Below are 23,233 nucleotides of genomic sequence, written 5' to 3'. Positions count from 1 at the left end.
CAGTCCATTTCCATCTTCTGGGTTCTGGGGGGTCCTTCAGAGGGCAGACACCAGCAGCTTTAGCAGATCCTGTTCCAGTGGTGCCTGGTGATGCAGGAGAGGTCAAAGCCCCTGGAGCTGATGGGCACTCCCTCAGAGCTGAGGATGCTGCCAACAGCAGCTGAGGTGGAGGATCCCACGGCGGTGTTCTGGGGGAAGGAGCTGAGGATGGGGCCAGGCAGGGTCACCACCACGGGCGAGGGTTCGATGATGATGGTGGAGCTCTGGCACTGCCTGACACAGGGCTCATTGCAGCTGTTGGCCAGCGGGGTGGGGCCACAGGGCTGGTAGCAAGGGTTGCAGGGCTGGTAGCAAGGGGTGCAGGGCTGGTAGCAAGGATTGCAGGGCTGGTAGCAAGGGGTGCAGGGCTGGTAGCAAGGGGGGCAAGGCTGGCAGCTGGACATGGCTCTGAGTCACAGGTGCACCTAGGAGAGAAGAAAGAGACAAGATGGGGATGGCTAAGGAGCCACCTCTCCACCCACCATAAGGGAGCCAAGACACAACCTGGCCTGGGAGATGCAGCCAGTGCAGGAACAACCACACAACTCTTTGCCTGGTCCCCACCACTGGGCAAGGACAGACAGGCCCACAAAAGCACTTTCTTAGTCAAGAGAACATGAGTCCCCCCAGCCCAGACACAGCCTCTCTCCACACCAAACCCTCTCTCTACCCTCCCCAAACAGGCAGCCCCAAGCCCAGTATAAGACAGAACTTCCAACTCACTTGCTTCCAAAGGAGAAGAAGGACAGTGAAGTGGATGAGAGAGTGAAAAGCTGGGATGCCTTTTATACTCATCCTGCACTGCCCCAGGTCCAGAGGAAGTCTCTCTGGAAACAATAATTTTCTGAGAAGCTCATTTCAAGTGCAAAACACTCCAATTAATGTGTTTTGTTTTCCTGTATGGCCACATTTTCATTGCCTTCTCTGGCCACACACGTTTCTCCCTGAAGGTTCCTTTTTAGAGCTGGGCATGGAAGCCCACGGACTTGTGGGACAGGAGCTCATTGGTGCCAGCAGAAGATGAGTCTTGAGTGCCAGAGGCATTGCCTGCAGTCTGGGGACATTGGCTTGGGGCACTCCTGTGGGCTTGTTTGCAGCCCTGTGGGCAGGAAGGGCCCTGCTGCTCCAAGCCCTGGAATGCTTGCTCAGATGCTAAAGGGCTACTGAACGTGTTGATGTGCCACGTCCCCTTCTTCCTACCCTCAAAAATCTCTGATTGACAGTGCCCATTGCTTTTGCTGTCCCAGCTATGTCCCCTCCACACTTCTTGTGCCCCACTTGGGGGGGAGGGCCGGTGGCAATGTGAGAAGCAGAAGAGGCCTTGATGTGGTGGAAGCACCACTGACCAAAGAGCGCTGCCAGCATTGTGAGCAGCTGTGGGCTTGTGTGGCAAAGGAGACTCAGAGAAACCTCTCGGGCGGGCAAGGCTGGAGCATCCTGGGAGACGACACGATGAGGTTGTTTGTGTTACTGCGGGACTATCAGAGACAGTCCATGGAGTAGATGACGCCCAACAGGTGCACCAAGGACTTCTGAGAGCAGCATTAAGAGGAAGAGAGACAAGAGAGCAGTGCTGACAACCAACCTGCAAAAGCAATGGGCACTGTCAATCAGAGATTTTTGAGGGTAGGAAGAAGAGGACGTGGCACATCAACACGTTCAGTAGCCCTTTAGCATCTGAGCAAGCATTCCAGGGCTTGGAGCAGCAGGGCCCTTCCTGCCCACAGGGCTGCAAACAAGCCCACAGGAGTGCCCCAAGCCAATGTCCCCAGACTGCAGGCAATGCCTCTGGCACTCAAGACTCATCTTCTGCTGGCACCAATGAGCTCCTGTCCCACAAGTCCGTGGGCTTCCATGCCCAGCTCTAAAAAGGAACCTTCAGGGAGAAACGTGTGTGGCCAGAGAAGGCAATGAAAATGTGGCCATACAGGAAAACAAAACACATTAATTGGAGTGTTTTGCACTTGAAATGAGCTTCTCAGAAAATTATTGTTTCCAGAGAGACTTCCTCTGGACCTGGGGCAGTGCAGGATGAGTATAAAAGGCATCCCAGCTTTTCACTCTCTCATCCACTTCACTGTCCTTCTTCTCCTTTGGAAGCAAGTGAGTTGGAAGTTCTGTCTTATACTGGGCTTGGGGCTGCCTGTTTGGGGAGGGTAGAGAGAGGGTTTGGTGTGGAGAGAGGCTGTGTCTGGGCTGGGGGGACTCATGTTCTCTTGACTAAGAAAGTGCTTTTGTGGGCCTGTCTGTCCTTGCCCAGTGGTGGGGACCAGGCAAAGAGTTGTGTGGTTGTTCCTGCACTGGCTGCATCTCCCAGGCCAGGTTGTGTCTTGGCTCCCTTATGGTGGGTGGAGAGGTGGCTCCTTAGCCATCCCCATCTTGTCTCTTTCTTCTCTCCTAGGTGCACCTGTGACTCAGAGCCATGTCCAGCTGCCAGCCTTGCCCCCCTTGCTACCAGCCCTGCACCCCTTGCTACCAGCCCTGCAATCCTTGCTACCAGCCCTGCACCCCTTGGTACCAGCCCTGCAACCCTTGCTACCAGCCCTGCGGCCCCACCCCGCTGGCCAACAGCTGCAATGAGCCCTGTGTCAGGCAGTGCCAGAGCTCCACCATCATCATCGAACCCTCGCCCGTGGTGGTGACCCTGCCTGGCCCCATCCTCAGCTCCTTCTCCCAGAACACCGCCGTGGGATCCTCCACCTCAGCTGCTGTTGGCAGCATCCTCAGCTCTGAGGGAGTGCCCATCAGCTCCAGGGGCTTTGACCTCTCCTGCATCACCAGGCGCCACTGGAACAGGATCTGCTAAAGCTGCTGGTGCTGCCCTCTGAAGGACCCCCCAGAACCCAGAAGATGGAAATGGACTGAGCGTGGAGATCCTGACCATTGCTTTCAGAGGCACTGACCATCTTTGACTCCACCTCTACTGGAGGAGGGGTGTCTGGGCTCTCTGAAACCTTGGTCCTTGTCTAAATTGCCTCTTTCTCCCGCTCTTCTTTCTTTTTCTTCTCTGCTGTTTTGTCCTCCCCTGGGCTGTGATCACTGGCTAAGCCCCATCCAAGGTGTGAACTGCACCATGGCCAAAGGACAGAATCTCCTTTATCTCAGCACTACCGTGCCCACTCAGAGGACCTGCTTTTCTTCTTCCAACTCATTAAAGTTTTGCTGCATCTCAGCCTGTGCCTATGTGTGGTCCTTGTCTCTCCCTATGTTGTCCCTAGCTGCAAGAGAGAAACGTGTTGCTCTGGGGGAATGGGGTAAGCATAGATGAGAGCCCTGGGTTTCCTTGAGTGATGGAAGAGTGAGACACTAGCAGGATATTCTGCCCTGTAATGTGGGCAAGAAACTTGGAGAATGCCTTATTTGCCAGGCTATCAGTAATGGACTGAGGGGGGGCTCTTTATCTGGCTCACCAAACATCAATCAACATCCTTACATTGCTACAATGACAGACACATGACTGAGAGTCAATCACTCTATACTACAGAAGTCCAGTCTAATTTTAGACAATAAGTTCTTCTAACATTTTCCTGCTTGGACGTGTGTATGAACTTTCCTGGCTTGGAGTGGAAATGTCCCTTCAAGACTACTCCTTTATGTCAAGTAAAAAAGATCTGCCCATGAGCATTGGTATGCTGAGTTGCACCAATATCTATTTCAATAGTTCTTTATTTTTGTGAGCTTTAATATAATGCTTTAATATAATTGCTTTGATATAGTGCACTATCCTATCATATTCTACACAGTACTAACACTTTTAGGTTTTATACTATGTACATAAATAATTCTGATTAATATATTTTGTCTAATAATTTGCTGTAATAGTTATTTTACATATATATATGTATGTATCTAAAATTTTACATAATTAATACTGTGGGACAAAGTTATGTAAACCACTCACAGTCTAGGGCTAAGATTGGATGCAGCCTAACCCAGACTCCTCTCTGAGGAGGAATTTAGAAAGCCAGGGTGTTGTCTCAGCACCTCACAATTCAACAGGACTTCTCTAATAGAAGCTCCCTCTCCACCAGTGACAATTTGGTGTAGTTGGCAGGATGGCAAACTTTGAGAAACAGACAAAACAGAGTATTTACAGAGGCACAGTATAGTCAAGAAAACCAGGGACATGGTAATTGAAAAGGAAAAGCATGCTGCCATTTTGGTGAGAGAAGTATGTTGCCAAGCAATGAAATAAGGCATTTAGTCTTTGTTTTACTTAACTAAAACTTCACAAATTAGAAATTGAACACCTTGGAGAGAAAGCTGAAAAGGAATTGAATGCTAAAAAGAGATTGGCTGAAAACTTGAAGGACCAGTTGTATGGCTTTTTACAAAGAGAATTAAATTTGCAAACTTCCTGTCTAAGTGGGGAGCTGGAAAATAAGGAGTAGTTTTCTAGCCTTGCTGATGAGGTAGAGAGGGAGGCAGACTTCACTCAATATGATCTCCCCATCCTTTATTCATTGTCAGAGGAGTTTGATGCAGTAAAGGCAGACTCCCCACCTCACCCTAAACTCTGCCAATTTGTAAAAACTGAATTAATTTATGAGGTAAAGCCCACTGTAGCAACTAAGTTAAACCTTGCACTGTGATGCAATTGTCAAAACTGCAAGAGCGATGTAGCAAGGATTCCAAAGAAATCAAACTAGCCCAGCACCTCTGTCAGAGCACACAGTCATGCCCAGCAGTGGGATGGCACACAGGGCTCTTATATTAAGCCCATTTATGTAAATTAGGTGCTATGTAGGATAGCAGATATAATCCTTGCCTTTAGGTCCCAAGCACTCTGCAAATAACAGCTATACCCATGAACAGTCTGTTGAGCCCAGAGCACAGGATCCATTCACACAAGTCCACATCCTGGTGGAAGAGAACAGGGGTTCCATCTCATCTGTTGCAGAATGAAGGAAAGGGGAGTGAAGAGTATCCTGGTTTGAAAGACAGGTGTCTGCCAAGGAAGGTGGGAACCTCCACTGGAATAGAAAATGTGACCACCTTCCCTCCAAATTATTATAACTTTGAAATTATGAGACTTTCAGACAAAGATATAGGAAAAAGAATAACAGTCCTTTACTAATCAATAGATATATAACAAGACAAACAAACAACAGCAGCAGCAGCAGCAAACAGAACCAGACACCCAGTCCCAGCCTCTCTCAGCCGCAGGCACTTTCCCCTTTGGTGCAGTTCCGGTCACAGCCAGCAGGGGCGCTGCTGGCTCGCGGCCGGGCAGGGCAGGTGCGATGATTCCCCCGCTCTAGCAGGGGGCGCTGTGACACGAGCTCGGCCTTTTCACATTGTTAATGGTGACTCAGGCAGTGGAAGGGATGGAGAAGGGGCTCCCTTCAGAAACCACCCGTGGCAGCTGGTCCTGGTGCCCCTCCAGATGGTGAAATGGGGTGTAGCAGGAGTGGCGGCTGGAATGGCAGAGGCAGGCATACCCCGAGGTGGTGAAAAAAATGTAACAGAAAACTCCACAGCCTTAGCAGGAGCAGTGGGGGTCAGGTGGAAATGGAGTGTTGGGTTAGAGTGTAGCAAAAAAGCCCAAGGCAGTGGCAGAAAGCAGTGGGCTGGGCAGCAGCAGATGGGCTTCTCTGTAGAAGCTGCTGCACGCAGCTGGGGGACACACCCTCAGGAAGGTGGAGGGGGTTGGGGTCCCAGGTTTTTCCCCTGAGGCACCTGAGTAGATGGAGAGGGTCCTTTCCAGTCAGATCGAGTGTTACTAAGGTACCAGTTCACTGGCTGCTCTAATGAGCAGAGGCTCACCTGCGGTAAAGAAGAAGCAGTGCCGGGCTGGACTCCACGGTGGTGGTGAATTCTTCCCTTGGTAGCAGCAACTCAACCATTCCCTTCCAATCCCGAGAGTGAGAGAGACAGGAGCCAAGCCCACTTCCTCACCCTCCAGCCAAAATCTCATGGTATCTCTGCCCTTCCAAGAGAAAGTCCCTCAGCTAGGAGAGTGCAGCTGCTTCCTTCTCCCCACCTTGGCCACTTCTTTTGTCTGTTAAGTACTAGTTGTTATTAACTCTTAGGCAACAGATGGGAGAAAATACGCACAAAAAAAATAAAAAATAATCCTAACCTCCAACAAATAGGTGGGAGAGTTAATAATTGGTCTGGTCCTGCACTGCTTCAGGCCTTGAGCTTTTCTCTTGTGGAAGCAATAATTTCCTGAAATTACTTGCAAAACATTCCAGCTAATGATATGGTCTGTGTTTCAGATTCCTGTATTGTTAACTTTTGATTCCTGTGTTTATGTTCATTCCCCCATGGATATTTACTCTGAGGGCTGATGAGAATTCTGAGAATTCCCATTGCAGGAGTACGTCACTGCTACCATAAACCACATTGGAAGTCCTGCAGGGTTCCCTTGCAGGCTGGAATCATTGGCCTGGCATACTTCCGTGGGGTGTTTCCAGGCAAGCTGATGGGGCACACAAAGCCAAGCTCCTTCCAGCCGTGCAATCCTTGACCAGACAGCCAAGGATTCCTGTGTGTGAGGACAGGCACAGCTCACCTGTGGGACTGCTCTTTCAGAAAAGGTGCTCTCACTTTGCTCCAGTAAGGGCAAAAAGATGCATCAGGGAATTAATCTAAGACTCGCCCTGAGGCTGAAGGGATACAGGGATTCTTTTCTGGGGTATGAGTTTGCCAGTTCCTGAGAGGTCCCCACCTGTCCCCAGTACTCTGTTGCCAGGGTTGGTACCTGATTCCTGTCTCAGATATTCCTGAATAGAATAGAATCCCTCTGGCCTGGCTCCATCTGGTTGTATCTGGGCCCTTCTGGCAGAGCTGTAAGAGCAGCAGCAAGCACTGCCCAGGACATGGCCGTGGGGCCTAAGTCGTTGCACACTATTGCTTTTCTTTCCCTGTTCTTCCCTTCCTTGCGCCCTCTCTGCCTCCATTCATCTCTGCCTCACCTTCTAATTCATTCAGGCCATGGTTTCTCACTTGTGTCTCTGAGGAAGTTCTCTACTGCTGTTTGAATTTTCTGCCCTCTAAACATGGATTCTGTATTTTGAAGATGCAGCTGTGCCCATTGACACTAACAGGCAGCCCTACTCTCTCTTCTGTCTGGTACGTACAGCTGTGGCTACGGATTTCTTCTTGTGTGTCAAAACTGCCAGAGATCCTGCTTTCCTTCATTCTGGCTTTGGTTTGTGGATATTTGGACCCCAGGTAACAGGAAATTGGAGGAAGGATGTAACTTTCTCAGCTGCTCCATAGATCCCAGAACCGTGGTGACACAACAGACAGTTCCCTGGGAATTTTGTGGAACAAGAGAGCAGGAATCTGGGAGTGGGACCACATACATTTGTCCTGTAGGACAACCTTATGTGAGGTGAAGGTCCTTACTGCATTGTGGAACCACACTGAGCTGAGAACTGAGAGCTCTTGCTGTCTCTATTTTGCTGTCCCTAGCCCTTGAGTTCTTGCTGATAAACAGGGAACAAGGAAAATTCTTCCATAAGAACTTGGATCAGATATCTAGGCTTGCTTCCTGGAGACTTTTCTTGCACTTTTACTGTTTCTTGCATTTTTCCAGACACCAGGACTCAGAAAAAGGGCCAAGTCATGGTGTGACAGAGTCACCTTCCAGACCACTCACACCTATCAGAGCTCTAACTTTTGCACTATGATCTGGTACCAGTAGAGAGGACAGGATGTTATATCAGGCAGCAGCTGGCTCCAAAGAGAGGAGCCCATTCACCACATTGCTAAACACCTCATGAAGTTCAGCTTCCTTTGCGACAGGATCTCAGGTGTATTATTACCAGAGTTTTCAGAACAAACCCAAAACTCAGCCCCATACCAGCCACCCTAAAGAAATTTAACTCTATCCAAGCCCAAACCAGTATATTCTCCACCCGTTATTTCATACCATCTTCTTCATGCTTTGATTTGTGGTGGAAACATGTTTGAATATACAGGGATGATTTTGTTATTGTTGACTGATGTTTACACAGTCAAGGGTTTCTCCACTCCTCATGCCACCCCACCTGCTGGGGGTGGACAAGGAGTTGGGAGGGGACACAGCTGGGACAGCTGACTCCAACTGACCAAAGAGATATTCCAGACCATATGGTGTCATGCTTTGCATATAAATATGTGGAAGAAGAAGGGTGAGGGGGATGTTTGGAGTTAAGGTGTTTGTCTTCCCAAGTCAGGGTTCCACATATTGGAGCCCTACCTTCCTGGGGTTGGCTAAACACCCACCTGCCTTGGGAAATGGTGAATGAACTCCTTGGTCTGCTTTTCTTGTGTGCTGGGTTCTCTTGTGCCTGTTAAACTGTTTTTATGTCAACTCATGGATTTCCTCACCTTGACTGTTCTGAATTTCTTTCCCATCCTGCTGGGGCAGTGTGAGTGAGCAGCTCTGTCATGCTCAGTTGCTGGCTGAGGTTAAACCACAACACCTGTCCACTGAGTAATGGCTTCATCCTCTAGGAGTAGCAGAAGGAAAAGGGGCTGCAGACTCACCTAGTTTTTAAGGAGAAAAATGAGAGTGAAGTGGATGAGAGACCAAGGACCTGCATTGGTTTTTATACTGCCCCAGGCTCAGGAGGTTGCCCAAGCAGACAGAAAAATTTTTGACATGCTCTTCTGAAATGTAAGGCATCCCAGATGATACAGGCTGTGTTTCAGATTCTTGGTGCCTTTCACTTCCTTGTTTACACTATGATATTTCCCTCATAGATGTTTGTTTTGAGGTTAAAATGAGATTTCCTAAAATTTCTGGGACAGGAGCATGTAATTGTGGGCAGAACACTCACACCAATTGCTGGAAGAGTCCTCTACAGACCAGGACCAGTGGCCTGGGGCAGTCCTGGGATGGTGTTTTCAACCACACTGACAAAAGGCCAAGCTCCTCTCAGCCCTGCAATCCTAGTCTGGACACCAAATGGATCCCATTTGTGAGGACACACCATGTCTTTTTCCCTCTCTCCCTCCCAGCACCTGATTGCTGCCTGTCTCATGGAGTCAAGAGCTTCAGCTGCACAGAGCAAGGAAGGCAGGGCAGATGGGGACCATGGCCAACCAGGTCAGGGGGAGGAATGCTGGAAGCTGGTGATTTTTGGCAATAGAAAGAGGCTTCTGCTCCCCTGTGGACTTTAACTTCAGAGCAGGTGCTGCCACCCACAAACTGGTGAGGACAAAGACACATTTGGGAATTTGCCAGAGGGACCTGTGCTCTAACAATTTTTCCTCCTTGAAGGAGAAAATACCTGTAACATCTTCAGGAGACTCCTTCTCTTAGGAAGCTTAAGAGGCAGTCTCCTAACCTGACCTGATGTCTCGAGAGGTTTCTTGTTGCAGAAGAAGGCTGCTGAGCTTGCCCTGCCTTTGGAGCAATACCATTTGCTGCTCTTTGATGTGGGCTCCAGGGATAATGCCCAAAAGTGTTTCTAGAGTGACTACAAAGCTCTGGGATGAAGTTAGGGTGTGAGGGCCCAAGCTGGAAAAGACTGAATAGAAAAGAACTCATTCTGTGGGTGAAAACCTGATTGCAGGCTTTGTGTTGCAGGTAGAGATTTGGTTTTGACTGCCAGAGAAATGTCTGTGTTGAATGAGGGGTACTGAGCAAGGACAGGAAATACTTGATAAAGTCATGCAAATAATCTTTAACTCTCAAAAGAGATCAACAGCATCCTTTACCTACCTCTTTATTCATCTTTCACTTGGGTGTAATACTGGTATTGAATCTGTGCTGTTCACTGCACTCCTGAGGAGATATTATACAGAAATGGATCCCCTTGGCACAGATGGGTCTATCTAGAGTTCCCAGAAGAATAGTTTTTGTACAGTAGCATCAGACTCAGAGCTCTGTCTGCCTGGGTTGCCTGAAATGGCTTTAAAATGTGTGATCCCCCTAAAGGCATCACGTGGCCCTGCCCCAAATGAAGTGTGGAATGTTTCTCACTACTCATTAAGAATTAGAAGACAAATCCTTCCCATGTGGTTAATTAGGGAGCTTTTCTAGTTTTGTTGCCTTGTTTATTTTTACTGGCACAGGAGATGGTAAACAGGAAGATTTTAATCAAGACAGTGCATTTCTTTCTGTATTCTTTTGTTTGAACCTTTGTCCTTTGTTTCTGGTAAACTCAAGATATTCTGGTAATGCAGATTTAGTGGCTCAAAGTGCTTGTGTGGGAGATGCAGTATTTGCCTCTGGTAAGAATCTTCTGAGCCTGGACATCTAGTGGAATTTTCAGCCACCTTAAACTCCACTTTTCCAGCTTGTATCTCCCCAGTTTGGCTATAAGGATTATTTGAGAGGGCAGAAGGTTTTTGTAATGGAGCCATGTGGAGGGGTTGCTGGTGCGGGTCACACACACAGAGAAGTAGAATTGGAGATGGTTTGGTTGTGGCAACTGAGACCAGTGCTTGGGCAGCAGGTCTCACGAGGAGCAGATGAAGCCTTGGTTTTGGGACAGAGCAAGGTGTGTCAGCATCCCGTGAGATGGACAAAGGCTCTGTCTCTGCCTGGAGACGCCAGCAGGAGGAGCATGTGTGGAATGTCACCTGCATCACAGAGACCTGTGAACCCAAGCCCAGGGTATCTGGAGCCCAGCAATACCTTTAGGAGTTCATTTTCTGCACCCAAGACAACATGGCTACCCAGGGAATGATATTTGGATCATTGCCCGGGGCTGAAGGCCAAGGATTAATCAGAAATTTTCAAGTAGGGCGGAAAACATTCCTAAATGTTGGCATTAGGAGTGAAGCCACAAGTCATTTGCAAAGGGAAGATGGACACCTAGAAGAAAACATGAGATCCTTTTGGAGGTGTTGGGTTCCCAGTGATGGAGACTCCAGTGCACAGATTGAGTGTGTTACCAATCCTTTACTTGTGAATCCCCTCAGCCCTGCGGGTCTGGGCAGCCGCTGGGCCGTGCCGAGTGCTGAGGGAGCGTGTGAGGTTTGGATCTCATCTCCTTGTTGCCAGGTGTGCTGGCCACAGACCCGAGGCCAGGCAATGAAGGAAGGATAGGAAGAGATGAGTTGTGGGCTGTCCCTAATTGTTGTTGTTTCCCATTGCCACTCCTTTGGAGCCAAAGTCTCCATCGTGGCCTTTGGCTGCTGAGGAGCCAGGGATGTTCTTCACCAGCTCCAAGGGAAAAGGGCACCAAGTAAAATCCACTGCAGCGAGCCCCACGCATTTTATGTCTCCACTTTTTTCCTGAGCAGACTGGAGGAGTTGGCCCAGAACAATAGACGACTCAGAGGTCAAGGCTTGAATGCAACACAGTTTTAATAAGTTTAAAGAAGAAAAGGAGATGGCTCACAGAGAGCACCAGGAGCCGCCACTAAGATGGAGCTCCCATGTGCTGCTCTTTGCACTGCTCCGCGGAGGAAGGAAGGACAAGAAGTCCATATTAGCCTTGGGAAGAGAAGGACAGAAAAGCAGAGGAGAGTAGAACAAGGAAGCGATGGTCCAAGGCTGTGAATGCAATTTTCTGAAGCTCTATCTCCTGCCCAAAACCGTGCTTTGAAGTCTTGGACGTTCTTGCTGAAAGACATTGCCAGCAGCTTTAGCAGGGACGACATCTGCTGCCACCATAGCAGTTGGTGATGCAGGAGAGGTCAAAGCCCCCAGAGCTGATGGGCACTCCGCCACAGCTGAGGATGTTGCCAACAGCAGCAGAGGTAGAAGATCCCACGGCGGTGTTCTGTGGGAAGGAGCTGAGGATGGGGCCGGGCAGGGTCACCAGCACAGCAGGCGGCTCAATGACAACGTGGGAGCTCTGGCACTGCCTGACACAGCACTCATTGCAGCTGTTGGCCAGCGGGCAGGGGCCGCAGGGCTGGCAGCAAGGGTCGCAGGGTTTGCAGCAGGACATGGCTCGGGGTCACAGGTGCACCTGGCACAGAGGGCAGGGAGAAGCACAAAGTGAGGACACATGAGAAGCAGCACTGCACCCAAACACCCTGCAGCCCAGGCACCTCCCGGCCCACACTGCAGTGCCCAGCTCAAGGCCCAGGAGCCACCTCAGCCAAGTCCCAGCCTCTCTCTGTCTGCACAAGACCTTCTCTCCCCTGCCCTCTCCCAGCAGAAGCAGCTCCCAGCCCTGGGCTATGACAGCCCCTCTCAGCTGAGACCTCCAGCCAGGCTAGGGCTGCTGCTTCAAGGGCTGCTCTTGAAGCAGCACCAGGAGGAAGAGAAGAGGCTTCCGACTCACCTGGTTCCTGAGGAGTAGGAGGTGAGAGAAGTGGATGAGAGAGCAGAGACTTGGGCTGCCTTTTATAGCAGTCCTGGCCTGCCTCAGGCCCAGAGGCTCCTTAGTGGAAGCAGTAATTTTCTGACCAGCTCATGTCAAATGGGCACCATCCCAGCTAATGGTAGGGGCTGTGTCCTGGTTTCCTGCACTGTGTCCTTTTCATTTCCTGGTAATTTCGCTTGCTTTCCTATATGAAAGGCTACTTCTGTAAGTGGTGGCAGGATAAGCTCAAGAATTTCCTGGGCAGAAAGACGTCAGCACAGGCAAAAGTCTCTGATCAGGTGCCAGCAGCATCCTTTGTGGGCAGGTGATGTTCTCTTGTGTAATTTCTGAGTAGTTTGTTTGTTGCACAATTGTCAGGAAAGGGGCTCTGGTCTTGTTCTTCTTGGTCACATGCCCAAGAACTGCAGCATGAGGGGATATGACACAGGTTTGGCATGTTGTTTCCTTCTTCCACTCATCTCCTTCTTTCCACCTGCTGTCTATGTCTCTCCATGCCAGTCTAGAGGGGATGTGTTGCCCTCTCTTCCTCAGCCTGAGAGGCAGATGGACAGATGGACAGGCAGGAGCTCCACTGCATCTTAGTGTCTGCTCCTGGTTCCTTTTGTGAGCCACCTCCTTTTCTTCCTTAGACTCACCAAATTATTTGTGCCTCCCTACCTGGGACTCCTTTTAATCCTTCGTTCTGTGGCAACACTTTCATTCTGCTCAGTGAAAAAGGTGGAGAAGCTGTGAGCGGGAGTCCCTGTAGCAGATTTTACTTTGTGTCCTTTCCCTTGTAGCTGATGAAGACATCCCTGGCTCCTCTGCAGCCAATGGCCATCAGAGAGACCCTGGATGCAAAGAGTTGCAGCAGTGAATATGAGAAACAATCTTCATTTTGGGGGTAACAGCCCACAGCCTCATCCCTTCCTTCTCCTTCTCTCCATTACCTGGTCCATGAGCAGCACATGTGGTCAAAGACTTGACACCCTTATGACATCTGTATAATCCTTCAGTACTGGCAGGGCCCAGCTGCTGTTCCAGACATGCAGGGCTTGAGGTGATTCACAAGTTGGGATCAGTGTCTGCCACAATCAGGCTGTGCAGAGAAAATCAATATGTAACATTTTTTAATTGCTCCTCTAAGTATTAACATCTAACACAGCTACAATTTCCCTTAAAATGCAATAGCACAGAGCAAATTTCTTATGCCTGGGAGCACACAAAGTTACCTATAGGATGGATTTTACTGTGTGGCTGACTGGCCTTCTCATATGTTGTGGCCAATATTTCTCGAGGACCCTGTGCCATTGGTAGATTAACTTCTCTACTATTTCACCAAGAGTATGTGAAGCACAAAAGAGAAAAGTGTTCAGCTTATCACTTGACTGAGGAGAACTTGTGATTCCCAGGTTGCCCTATATAGTGAGAGTGAACTGATTGCTGCTGCCTTTTGAATACCTGGAGTTGGGGTAGCTGTGAACTATCACACCATGAAGAGAACCATGTGTGCTTTAGTTAAATATATAAATTACACTTCACAAGCATTAACAGCCCTAAGTACAGAAATGACACAAGTTGGAGAAGCTGCCTTTGAAAATTGAGCAGCAATTGACTACTTGGTGTTAGGACATAATCAGGGATGTGAAGAATTTAAAGGCATGCGTTGGTTCAACCTTTCCAATAACTTCTGACTAGTAGAAAAGAAAGAAACAACTAAAGAAACCAGCCACAAGTGCTACAGAGACAGAAGAACTAGATTTCTCTTGGCTGGCTTCATGGCAACACACTCGAAACTTAGGATGGTTAAAACAATCTCTTTGGCTTATCATGATGTGATGTGGTACTCATGACCTTAATCACTTGTGATTTAATTCAGTGCTTACTGCTGTGCATACTCGGTCAATAAAATAACTGCATATGACACTTTAAAGAAATTATATTAAGTCTCAAAGGGGGAATTTGTTACTGAACAAGTTCTATTTCTTCAAGAAGTCTTCACATCTGTGGGGGAAGATGCTAGAAAATTCTTTTGACTTTAGTACATAGTGTATGATCTCTATATTCATGGTTAATGCTTAGTTTTGTAGCAGCAGGTATTTGCCTAGTATATATACCAGAGATTAATGTCACCTTGTGTTAACTCCCTACATCTGTGACTGATAAGTCTTGTATCAGCTAATATTTCCTTATTTACTTATATCAGCGATTAATATGTATTAACCAGTATCTTAGTTTTGTGATGTCTTGGTTTGGAACATAGTCTGCCAAGGAAGGTGGGAACCTCCCTTGGAATGGAGAATATGACCCCCTTCTCTCCAAATTATATTAACTTTGAAATTAAGTGGCTTTCAGGCAAAGATATGGAAAAAGGAATAACAGTTCTTTACTAGTATGTGTCTGTATAACAAGGCAAACAAACAGCAGCAGCAGCAAACAGAACCAGACACCCAGTCCCAGCCGCTCTCGGCCACAGGCACTTTCCCCTTTGGTGCAGTTCCGGTCACAGCCAGCAGGGGCGCTGCTGGCTCATGGCCGGGCAGGGCAGGTGCGATGATTCCCCCGGGGCTGCAGGGGGCGCTGTGGCGCGGCTCGGCCGTGTCTCCCTCACACGGTAATGGCGGATGGGCCGGATGGTGAAATGGGCTACAGCAGGAACCTTGGAACAGCAGCTGGAACAGCCGCCAGGTGGGCTCACCCTGGGCAGCAAGCAAGAAGCAGCAGAAACTCGGCAGCAGCAGCTTAAACTGGGCCAGGAGAGGCTTTCCTGGAGAAGGAAAGGGCCCAGGGGTCACAAAGTTTTTCCTGAGGCATGTGAGCAGATGGTGAAAAGGGTCCCACTCTAGTGAGATGGAATGTTAATAAGGACCCAGTGCAATGGCCGCCCCCACAAGCAGAGTTTCAGTCATGGTCGGAGAAGTCAGCAGGAGAGGGAGCCTCACTGTTCTGGTGAACTCACCCCACAGTGAGTGGGGTGCTTTCCTCTGAATGCCGAGAGAGCAAGAGAGCTAGGAGCTGTACCCAGCTCCATTTAACCCAGCCGAAACCTGGCAGTATCTCTGCCTCTCCAAGAAAAACTCCCCAGCTGAAAGAGTAGCCAGCCACACCCTTCCCATGGCAATTTCTCTTGTCTATTGCAAGTATTGGTTGTTATGGTTTCTTGGCAACAGATGGGAGAAAATCCCATGAGAGATAGAAACAAAAGGAAAAATCCTAAACCCCAACATGAGAACAAGGATTGTTTGTCAGAGTGAAGAATGATGAGAGAAGTACATTATGACCTGACCACATATTTGGGATACTCTCAAAAAGAAAAGATACATCAGAAGATCTGGAACCATATCCAATCAAGTCCATGGACATAATTAACATATGCACATGTATTCAAAAAAGTGATGAATTTTATTAGTTTCTGGAATACAGCCTGGTCTGCTAGGTCAGTGGGCATGCTTAGAGGAAACATCCCCATGTATCCAGCTCTGCTAATAAAGTAATGTCAGCTTTCTGACACAGGAAATTGGTTGGAGAGTTTATTTCCCAGTTTTTGGTGGCAGTGGGGCTTTGAACAGCCTGGTCTGGTGGAAGGTGTCCCTGCCCATGGCAGCGGTTAGACAAGATTGTCTAACCTAAACCCTTCAATGACTCTGTGGTTGGTCCACGGCAGACCCTGTCTTCATCACGGTCCATCTTCCTTTGTCTGTCTTGCAGTCCCCGTTGGGCACAGGTTTGGTTAAAGGCTTCAGTTGGGAAGGCATTGATGGACAGATTACATCTGTCCATACATGGCAGAAATGTGAATTAATAGTGAAGCCCTAAGTCTTCTGCACAAACTCAACCTAAAGTCATTTACCACTGCATATCCTGAGTATGGCTGATACCAATTCTAACTTCTGAAATATCTCAGCACTTCATCTTAGGACACAGATGGGCACTGCATGAGCTGAGGGCCCCTATGAGATGTGAGCCTCATCTGCCTGTGCTGCTGTGTGCAGGCTGTGGACCCTAGACTGGGTAATGGAGGGGAGGAGAAGGTAGGGATGAGGTTGTGGGCTGTTTCCACACACTGCTGTTTCCACACATTGTCGTTTCCCAGCTGTTGGGAGGAAAAGGTTGAAACGGAAAGACTTGGAGAGGAGGATGATAGATTTGCGCAAAGTGACCTTGTAGGTAGGGAGGCTGAGAACATCCATATGGGAAACTTCACATATTTACTGCTGATTATCCTGTCTCTCTTCTGAGACATAATATAAAAGCTATCAGAACCTTAAGAGGTATGAAAAACGCCAATCACTTGTTTTAAAATTTTAAAAAGTTTATTAGTAATAAAATGGTTATAAAAATAGAGTAATAAGAATTTGGACAATCGGAGTTCGGACAATAAAGGACAATAAAAAGCAAAGAAATACTGACTGTCTGGGTGCCTTCTGGGGCAATGTAGTCCTGAAAGCACCCACGCTAACAAAGGATTAACCCTCAAAAGCTAAAGCCTGTTGCATATTCATATATCTCATACATGATGCATAAATTATTTTCAAACAAAGGGTGTTCTCTGTTTTTTGTCAACTTCTTCTCCTTATTCCTGGTGGCTCCTTAAAGATGGAGAGGAGGTGGAAGGATGTTTGTCTTTTCTGATAAGAAGGCAGTAACTCTTTTTTTGGGCATTTAGGTGTCTTGTTGCTGTTATCTCTGTGCGAACAACTTCTTGATTATCTCATCTGTTTCTTGAGCTAGTTAAAAAAATATCTTGCATCGCATGGTTTCTATTTTAACATTATGTTATAACTTAAAACCATATCTACCACACTACTTAAAAGAGGTTAGTACAGTAATATTGCAAAGAAATCAATACAATATAACTTTCCAACATAACACATGTAGTATTCAATTTAATATTTGTGAAGAGCCAATAATTTAGCATGCATTTTTCACAAGAGGCATCTCTCACAGACAGTCTTGAGCCTCCTGCTGGGAGAGATCAAAAAACTCAAAGGTCATAAAAGCACAGCATTGTGATAAACTGTATGTGCATGAGGCCCCTTGAGATATTGGGACAGTCAGTGACCCGCCAGGATTGGACTGACCCTAATGGTGCCACTGTTCCTCTCTTATGTGTCTCTGCAGCCTGGCAGTGCCTTGGGACCCTTGAGTTAATGAGGTAATGAAATAAATCTACTCTTTCCATTTCAGCTGTGGGTTGGTGACTTGGACGTATCAATTCACACACAAACCCACTCCTGCTACCCTTTGGAGCCTTGCTGTTCCTGATGACCATTGACTGTGCAGTGCCCAGGTACGTTTTCCTCAGTTCCAAGGCAAAAGGGCACAAAGTAAAATTCACTGCAGGGACTCCCACCGTCTGCTTCTCCAACTTTTATCCTGAGCAGACTGGAAGAGTTGGCATAGAAAGAATGAGAACTTGGAGGACGAGGTTTGGATGCAAAACAACTTTATTGAGTCAAAAGAAGAAAAGGAGGTGGCTCACAGAGAGCACCAGTAGCAGCCACTAAGATGCAGTGGAGCTTCTGCAGAGTGTGCATCTACTGCAGAGTGTGCAGAGGACAGCGGGGCAATATGTCCCCACTAGACTGGTCTGGGGAGACATGGACAGCAAACAAAGAAAGAAAAGTAGAAGGGAATAATGGCTTGAAGATATAAATACAATGTCCCAAAGCTCTATCTTCTGCCCAGAACTAGGTTCTGAGGCCTTGGAGGTTTGTGCCCATGGACGTTGCTAGCAGATTTAGCAGGGACGGCATCTGCTGCCACCATAGCAGTTGGTGATGCAGGAGATGTCAAAGCCCCCGGAGCTGATGGGCACTCCGCCACAGCTGAGGATGTTGCCAACAGCAGCAGAGGTGGAGGATCCCACGGCGGTGTTCTGTGGGAAGGAGCTGAGGATGGGGCCGGGCAGGGTCACCAGCACAGCAGGCGGCTCAATGACAACGTGGGAGCTCTGGCACTGCCTGACACAGCACTCATTGCAGCTGTTGGCCAGCGGGCAGGGGCCGCAGGGCTGGCAGCAAGGGTCGCAGGGCTTGCAGCAGGACATGGCTCGGGGTCACAGGTGCACCTGGCACAGAGGGCAGGGAGAAGCACAAAGTGAGGACACACGAGAAGCAGCACTGCACCCAAACGCCCTGCAGCCCAGGCACCTCCTGGCCCACACTGCAGTGCCCAGCTCAAAGCCCAGGAGCCACCCCAGCCAAGTCCCAGCCTCTCTCTGTCTGCACAAGACCTTCTCTCCCCTGCCCTCTCCCAGCAGAAGCAGCTCCCAGCCCTGGGCTATGACAGCCCCTCTCAGCTGAGACCTCCAGCCAGGCAAGAGCTGCTCTTGAAGCAGCAGTAGGAGGAGGAGAAGAGGCTTCCCACTCACCTGGTTCCTGAGGAGTAGGAGGTGAGAGAAGTGGATGAGAGAGCAGGGACTTGGGCTGCCTTTTATAGCAGTCCTGGCCTGCCTCAGGCCCAGAGGCACCTTAGTGGAAGCAGTAATTTTCTGACCAGCTCATGTCAAATGGGCACCATCCCAGCTAATGGTGGCGGATGTGTCCTAGTTTCCTACAATGTCTCCTTTTCATTTCCTGGCACATACCACTTGCTTTCCTATATGAATTATTCTGTAAGTGCTGAGATGAGAGGGCCAAGAATTTCTGGGATCATAAAAATGGGCAGAATGTTCAAGTCCAGGGCTGGTAGCATCCCATGCACGCATGTAATGTAAAGCTGTGTAATTTCTGTGGGATTGTTCATTCAAAAATATGGCAAGGCTGTAGTGGCAAAGTAGAGTTCTCCTGTATTGGCATCCATGTCAACCTTGAAGGACTGCAGCATATAGGATGGGCTCATCTTGGAACAGAGAAAAATGTAAGGAGGCAGAAAAGAACAGTTGTGCACTGACCAAAACTCACCCATTCCACACCTCACAGTGCCATGGAGGACTGGAGGAAATAGCAAATTCATTAATGAAGGATGGAAGTTGAATCTTTAAGAAACAGGTGTGGATGAACTGAATCATAGAATCATAGAATGTTAAGGGTGGGAAGGGACCTTAAAGATCATCTAGTCCAACTCCCCCCTGCCATGGGCAAGGACACTGAAATTAATTCAAGGGTTGTTTTGGGGGAGAGGGGGGTTGCGGTTTTTTTTTTTTTTTTTTTTTTTTTTCTTTTCTGCTGTTTCTTAATATCCTGTTTTATTTTTTCATTGTCAGTGTCTTAAACAAATGTTCCCCAACTCAACTCTATTATTTTTCTTTTCCCAACCATCTATCCCTCACTGACCCTCTCTTCTGGCCAGTCCACTCTGTATGTTTCCCAGACAGGCCTTTCAGAAGACCTCAACTGTCTTTGTAGTCCCAAATTTCTGAGGTTTGAGCACTAAAGGGTGTTCCCTATGAGCTCCACACTTCAGGAGAGGTGGGAGAGAGGGATGTTGCTGTTGAGGCAGGATGGGAACAGAAGAACTCCAAGATCAGAAGGTGAGAAGAAAAGTCCCTTATTTCAAATGCACCACTCTGTTTATAGAGAACATCGTGCAGACTAATTTCATTGGTCTTAAAGTAAAAACATCTCACACCATTGGTGCTCTGTGAATGATGCACGGTGGCAGAACTTATCTATAAACAATGTGAACAAGGGAGAGAATTATTTACATTCTTTTCCAACTCTCTCCCAGGCCCAGCCTGGTAGAAATGTCTCTTTTTCTCTCTGACTGAACTGAGAATACCCATAGAGGGAGAGACGCAAAGTAGAATTCTCTTGTGTTGCCATCCAGGCAGGAGGACCTTGCACCCTTTGGTGCAAGGCTGAGCTCTGCAGGAAGGGGCCTCAGTTCTCCCCTGGCATTCCAATTTTCCCCATGCACCCAGAGATGGGAAAAAGTTCCTCTTGCTGTGAGGGGCAGGGATTACTGCCTCAGGGAAGAGGAAATGGTGGAGGAAAGAGCTTCTGCCATGGAACTGTTCCAGGATGGGATTGCAATTGCAGTGAGAGAGCAAGGGTTGTTCTGATTGGTGCTCTCTTTCCAGGACCATGGCAGGTACAGGTGGTGGCTTGTCTGTGTCATCTTGCCAGCCCATGTGAATAACCTTTCCTCTCCCAGAGGTGCTCTGTGTGATGAGAGTTGGGAATGTGCTCTCTGCAAGATGCCTTAGCCCTGAAAATGTGTGCAATGAACATCTGGGGCTGCACAGGGCACTCCAAGGCTGTGCTCGAAGAGCAGTATCTGTCTTCTCTGAGAGAAAGAGGTATTTCTCTATCAGAAAAAAAGTAAGGAGAAAATGTTGTAGGTTGAGATAAAGACAGAGGGATTTCTTACCAATTACCAACAGAAAAAACAAGGCTTGATTTGGGGAACATTCATTGTACACTTTACAAACAAAACAAAGCAAGACTGTGCAAAAAAACCACTAAAATGACTTCATCTCCAACTCTTTTGCAGTGATGCAATTGTTCTTCCTCGTCCCTGGTTATCTTCTATTTCCTCCATGTTTAAGCAGCACAGTAGGATAGAGAATAAGGGGTTGCAGTCAGAACACAACAGTTATTTTTTGGGCAAAGATCAACTTTAACAGAACTGATCATGAAAAAGCAGCAGAATTTTGGCAGTTAGCCAAAAAAAAAAAAAAAAAATCACACCTTCCTACCTTTCCAGATACAGTTGCTAGACATGCATTTTGGGGGGGGGGGGGGGGGGGTATGGAGGTCCTGGTCCTTGAACATGAAAGGAGTTTGACCCAAAGATGTTTGACTTCCCCTGTACCACACAAGAGAGACTGTTCTACATCTCACAACAGAGCACAACCCAAGTCCCAGTCCATTCAAGTCAACACCCATTTGCTGTGAGATGCAACCACTTCCTCACTCAGCACCAGGGAGATGAGCTGTACAAGTGCATATGGCATTGGTCTGGGGTGGAGGAACCTGTGTCCCATCCCAGTCACCAGCAACACTCCAGCATAAGAGGATCCATTCAGGGACTTCAATTCAGTGGTCTGCCTGGAACAACTCAAAAATATGTGTGCTCATATGAGGACAGGAAGAAGTCAGCACCTGGAGTCTCTGCTGACACAGCATGTCCCCTCACATGGCAGCCCTTGGGCAAGAAGCACAAATGTGGTGCCCATTTCCTAGCAACTTTGACACAAACAAACCCACAAGACAAAGCCACAGGTTCACATCAGCTGACCATATGGAATGCCAACAGCCCTTGACCTGCACGTGCTGATATATTTAAGTCCCGGAAATATGGGCTTTTCCTCCCTGCTATTACAAAACCCCTCAAGGAGGAAAGAATATGGCATGTGCCAGGAAATGAAAAGGCAGCAATGCAGGAAACCAGGGCACAGAACCTACCATTAGCTGGGATGGTGCACATTTGACACGAGGTGGTCACAAAATTATGACATCCACTAAGGTGCCTCTGGGCCTGAGGCAGGCCAGGACTGCTATAAAAGGCAGCCCAAGTCCCTGCTCTCTCATCCACTTCTCTCACCTCCTACTCCTCAGGAACCAGGTGAGTCGGAAGCCTCTTCTCCTCCTCCTGCTGCTGCTTCAAGAGCAGCTCTTGCCAGGCTGGAGGTCTCAGCTGAGAGGGGCTGTCATAGCCCAGGGCTGGGAGCTGCTTCTGCTGGGAGAGGGCAGGGGAGAGAAGGTCTTGTGCAGACAGAGAGAGGCTGGGACTTGGCTGGGGTGGCTCCTGGGCTTTGAGCTGGGCACTGCAGTGTGGGCCAGGAGGTGCCTGGGCTGCAGGGCGTTTGGGTGCAGTGCTGCTTCTCGTGTGTCCTCACTTTGTGCTTCTCCCTGCCCTCTGTGCCAGGTGCACCTGTGACCCCGAGCCATGTCCTGCTGCAAGCCCTGCGACCCTTGCTGCCAGCCCTGCGGCCCCTGCCCACTGGCCAGCAGCTGCAATGAGTGCTGTGTCAGGCAGTGCCAGAGCTCCCACGTTGTCATTGAGCCTTCCCCTGTGGTGGTGACCCTGCCCGGCCCCATCCTCAGCTCCTTCCCACAGAACACCGCCGTGGGATCTTCTACCTCTGCTGCTGTTGGCAACATCCTCAGCTGTGGCGGAGTGCCCATCAGCTCCGGGGGCTTTGACATCTCCTGCATCACCAACTGCTATGGTGGCAGCAGATGCCGTCCCTGCTAAATATCCTGGCAGCATCCTTGGGCACCTCTCCTGACCTCTGAACCTGATTCTGGGCACAGATAAAGCTTTGGGACGTTGTATTTAGAGCTGCAGGCTTCTCTTTCCTTCTTCTACTTTCCCCTCTCTTTCATTCACTCTCTGTGTCTTCCAAGGCCAGTCTAGTGTGGAGATGTTGCCCTCCCTCCCTCCCTCCCTCTTCAGGGCAGGCAGATGCACACCCTGCACAAGCTCTGCTGCATCTTAGTGGCTGCTCCTCTTGGCCTCTGTGAGCCACCTCCTTTTCACTTTACACTCAATAAAGTTGTTTTGCATCCAAGCCTTGGCCTCCATATCTTCCTTTTTTCCCCATGGAAACTCTTCCAGTCTGCTCAGAGTAAAGGGGTGAGGGGCAGAGCGTGGGAGTCCCTGTAGTGGATTTGCCTTTTTGCCTTTTCCATTGGAGTTGATGACGAACATCCCTGGCTACTCCACGGCCAATGGCAAACAGGGGAAAGATAGCTCCAAAGGGTGGCATGAATGAGGAAGGGAAACAGCAATGTCTGGGACCAGCCCACAGCCTCATCTCTTCCTTCTCCTCCCCTGCATTACCCAGTCTAAGGTCCATGAGCTGCAGATGTGGTCAAAGGCAGACAAGACAGGTACATCACAGAGTCCTTCAGCACCTGGCAGGACCCAGCTGCTGTCCAAACATGCAGGGCTGAGGTGATGCAGAAGATGGGATCGGTATCTGCCAATCAAGTTGAGCAGACTGTGGGGTGGCACCTTTCCTTCATTAAGGAGAGGGAAATGCTCAGGATTCTTAAATGCTCAAGGTCAAAAGGAGTGAAGGAAGTGGCTTAGGGACTGGG

General features: G+C 48.8%; 2 protein-coding genes and 1 pseudogene across 2 annotated transcripts; 1 reads left to right on the top strand and 2 right to left on the bottom strand.

Moving 5' to 3' along the window:
* Positions 1-11,475: 11,475 nt before the first annotated feature.
* On the bottom strand, positions 11,476-11,933 carry LOC128819629 (feather keratin Cos2-2-like). The gene has a single exon (XM_053999873.1). It carries the CDS (start codon positions 11,880-11,882, stop codon positions 11,574-11,576), a length of 309 nt encoding a protein of 102 aa, XP_053855848.1. The 5' UTR covers positions 11,883-11,933; the 3' UTR covers positions 11,476-11,573.
* Positions 11,934-17,982: 6,049 nt separating this feature from the next.
* On the bottom strand, positions 17,983-18,565 carry LOC128819622 (feather keratin Cos2-2-like). Its single transcript, XM_053999866.1, has one exon. It carries the CDS (start codon positions 18,289-18,291, stop codon positions 17,983-17,985), a length of 309 nt encoding a protein of 102 aa, XP_053855841.1. The 5' UTR covers positions 18,292-18,565.
* A 1,121-nt stretch (positions 18,566-19,686) lies between these two features.
* Positions 19,687-22,385, top strand: LOC128819684 (feather keratin Cos1-2-like; annotated as a pseudogene).
* Positions 22,386-23,233: the final 848 nt, after the last annotated feature.

This window comes from Vidua macroura, chromosome 27, assembly GCF_024509145.1.
Source record: "Vidua macroura isolate BioBank_ID:100142 chromosome 27, ASM2450914v1, whole genome shotgun sequence".
NCBI classification, from domain to species: Eukaryota; Metazoa; Chordata; class Aves; order Passeriformes; family Viduidae; genus Vidua; species Vidua macroura.
The sequence above is the reverse complement of the archived record's forward strand: the minus strand, read 5'-3'. Positions and strand labels throughout refer to the sequence as shown.

Excerpts from the sequence above, each read along its gene's own strand:
- LOC128819622 (XM_053999866.1), bottom strand. The coding sequence starts at position 18,291 with ATGTCCTGCTGCAAGCCCTGCGACCCTTGCTGCCAGCCCTGCGGCCCC.
- LOC128819629 (XM_053999873.1), bottom strand. The coding sequence starts at position 11,882 with ATGTCCTGCTGCAAACCCTGCGACCCTTGCTGCCAGCCCTGCGGCCCC.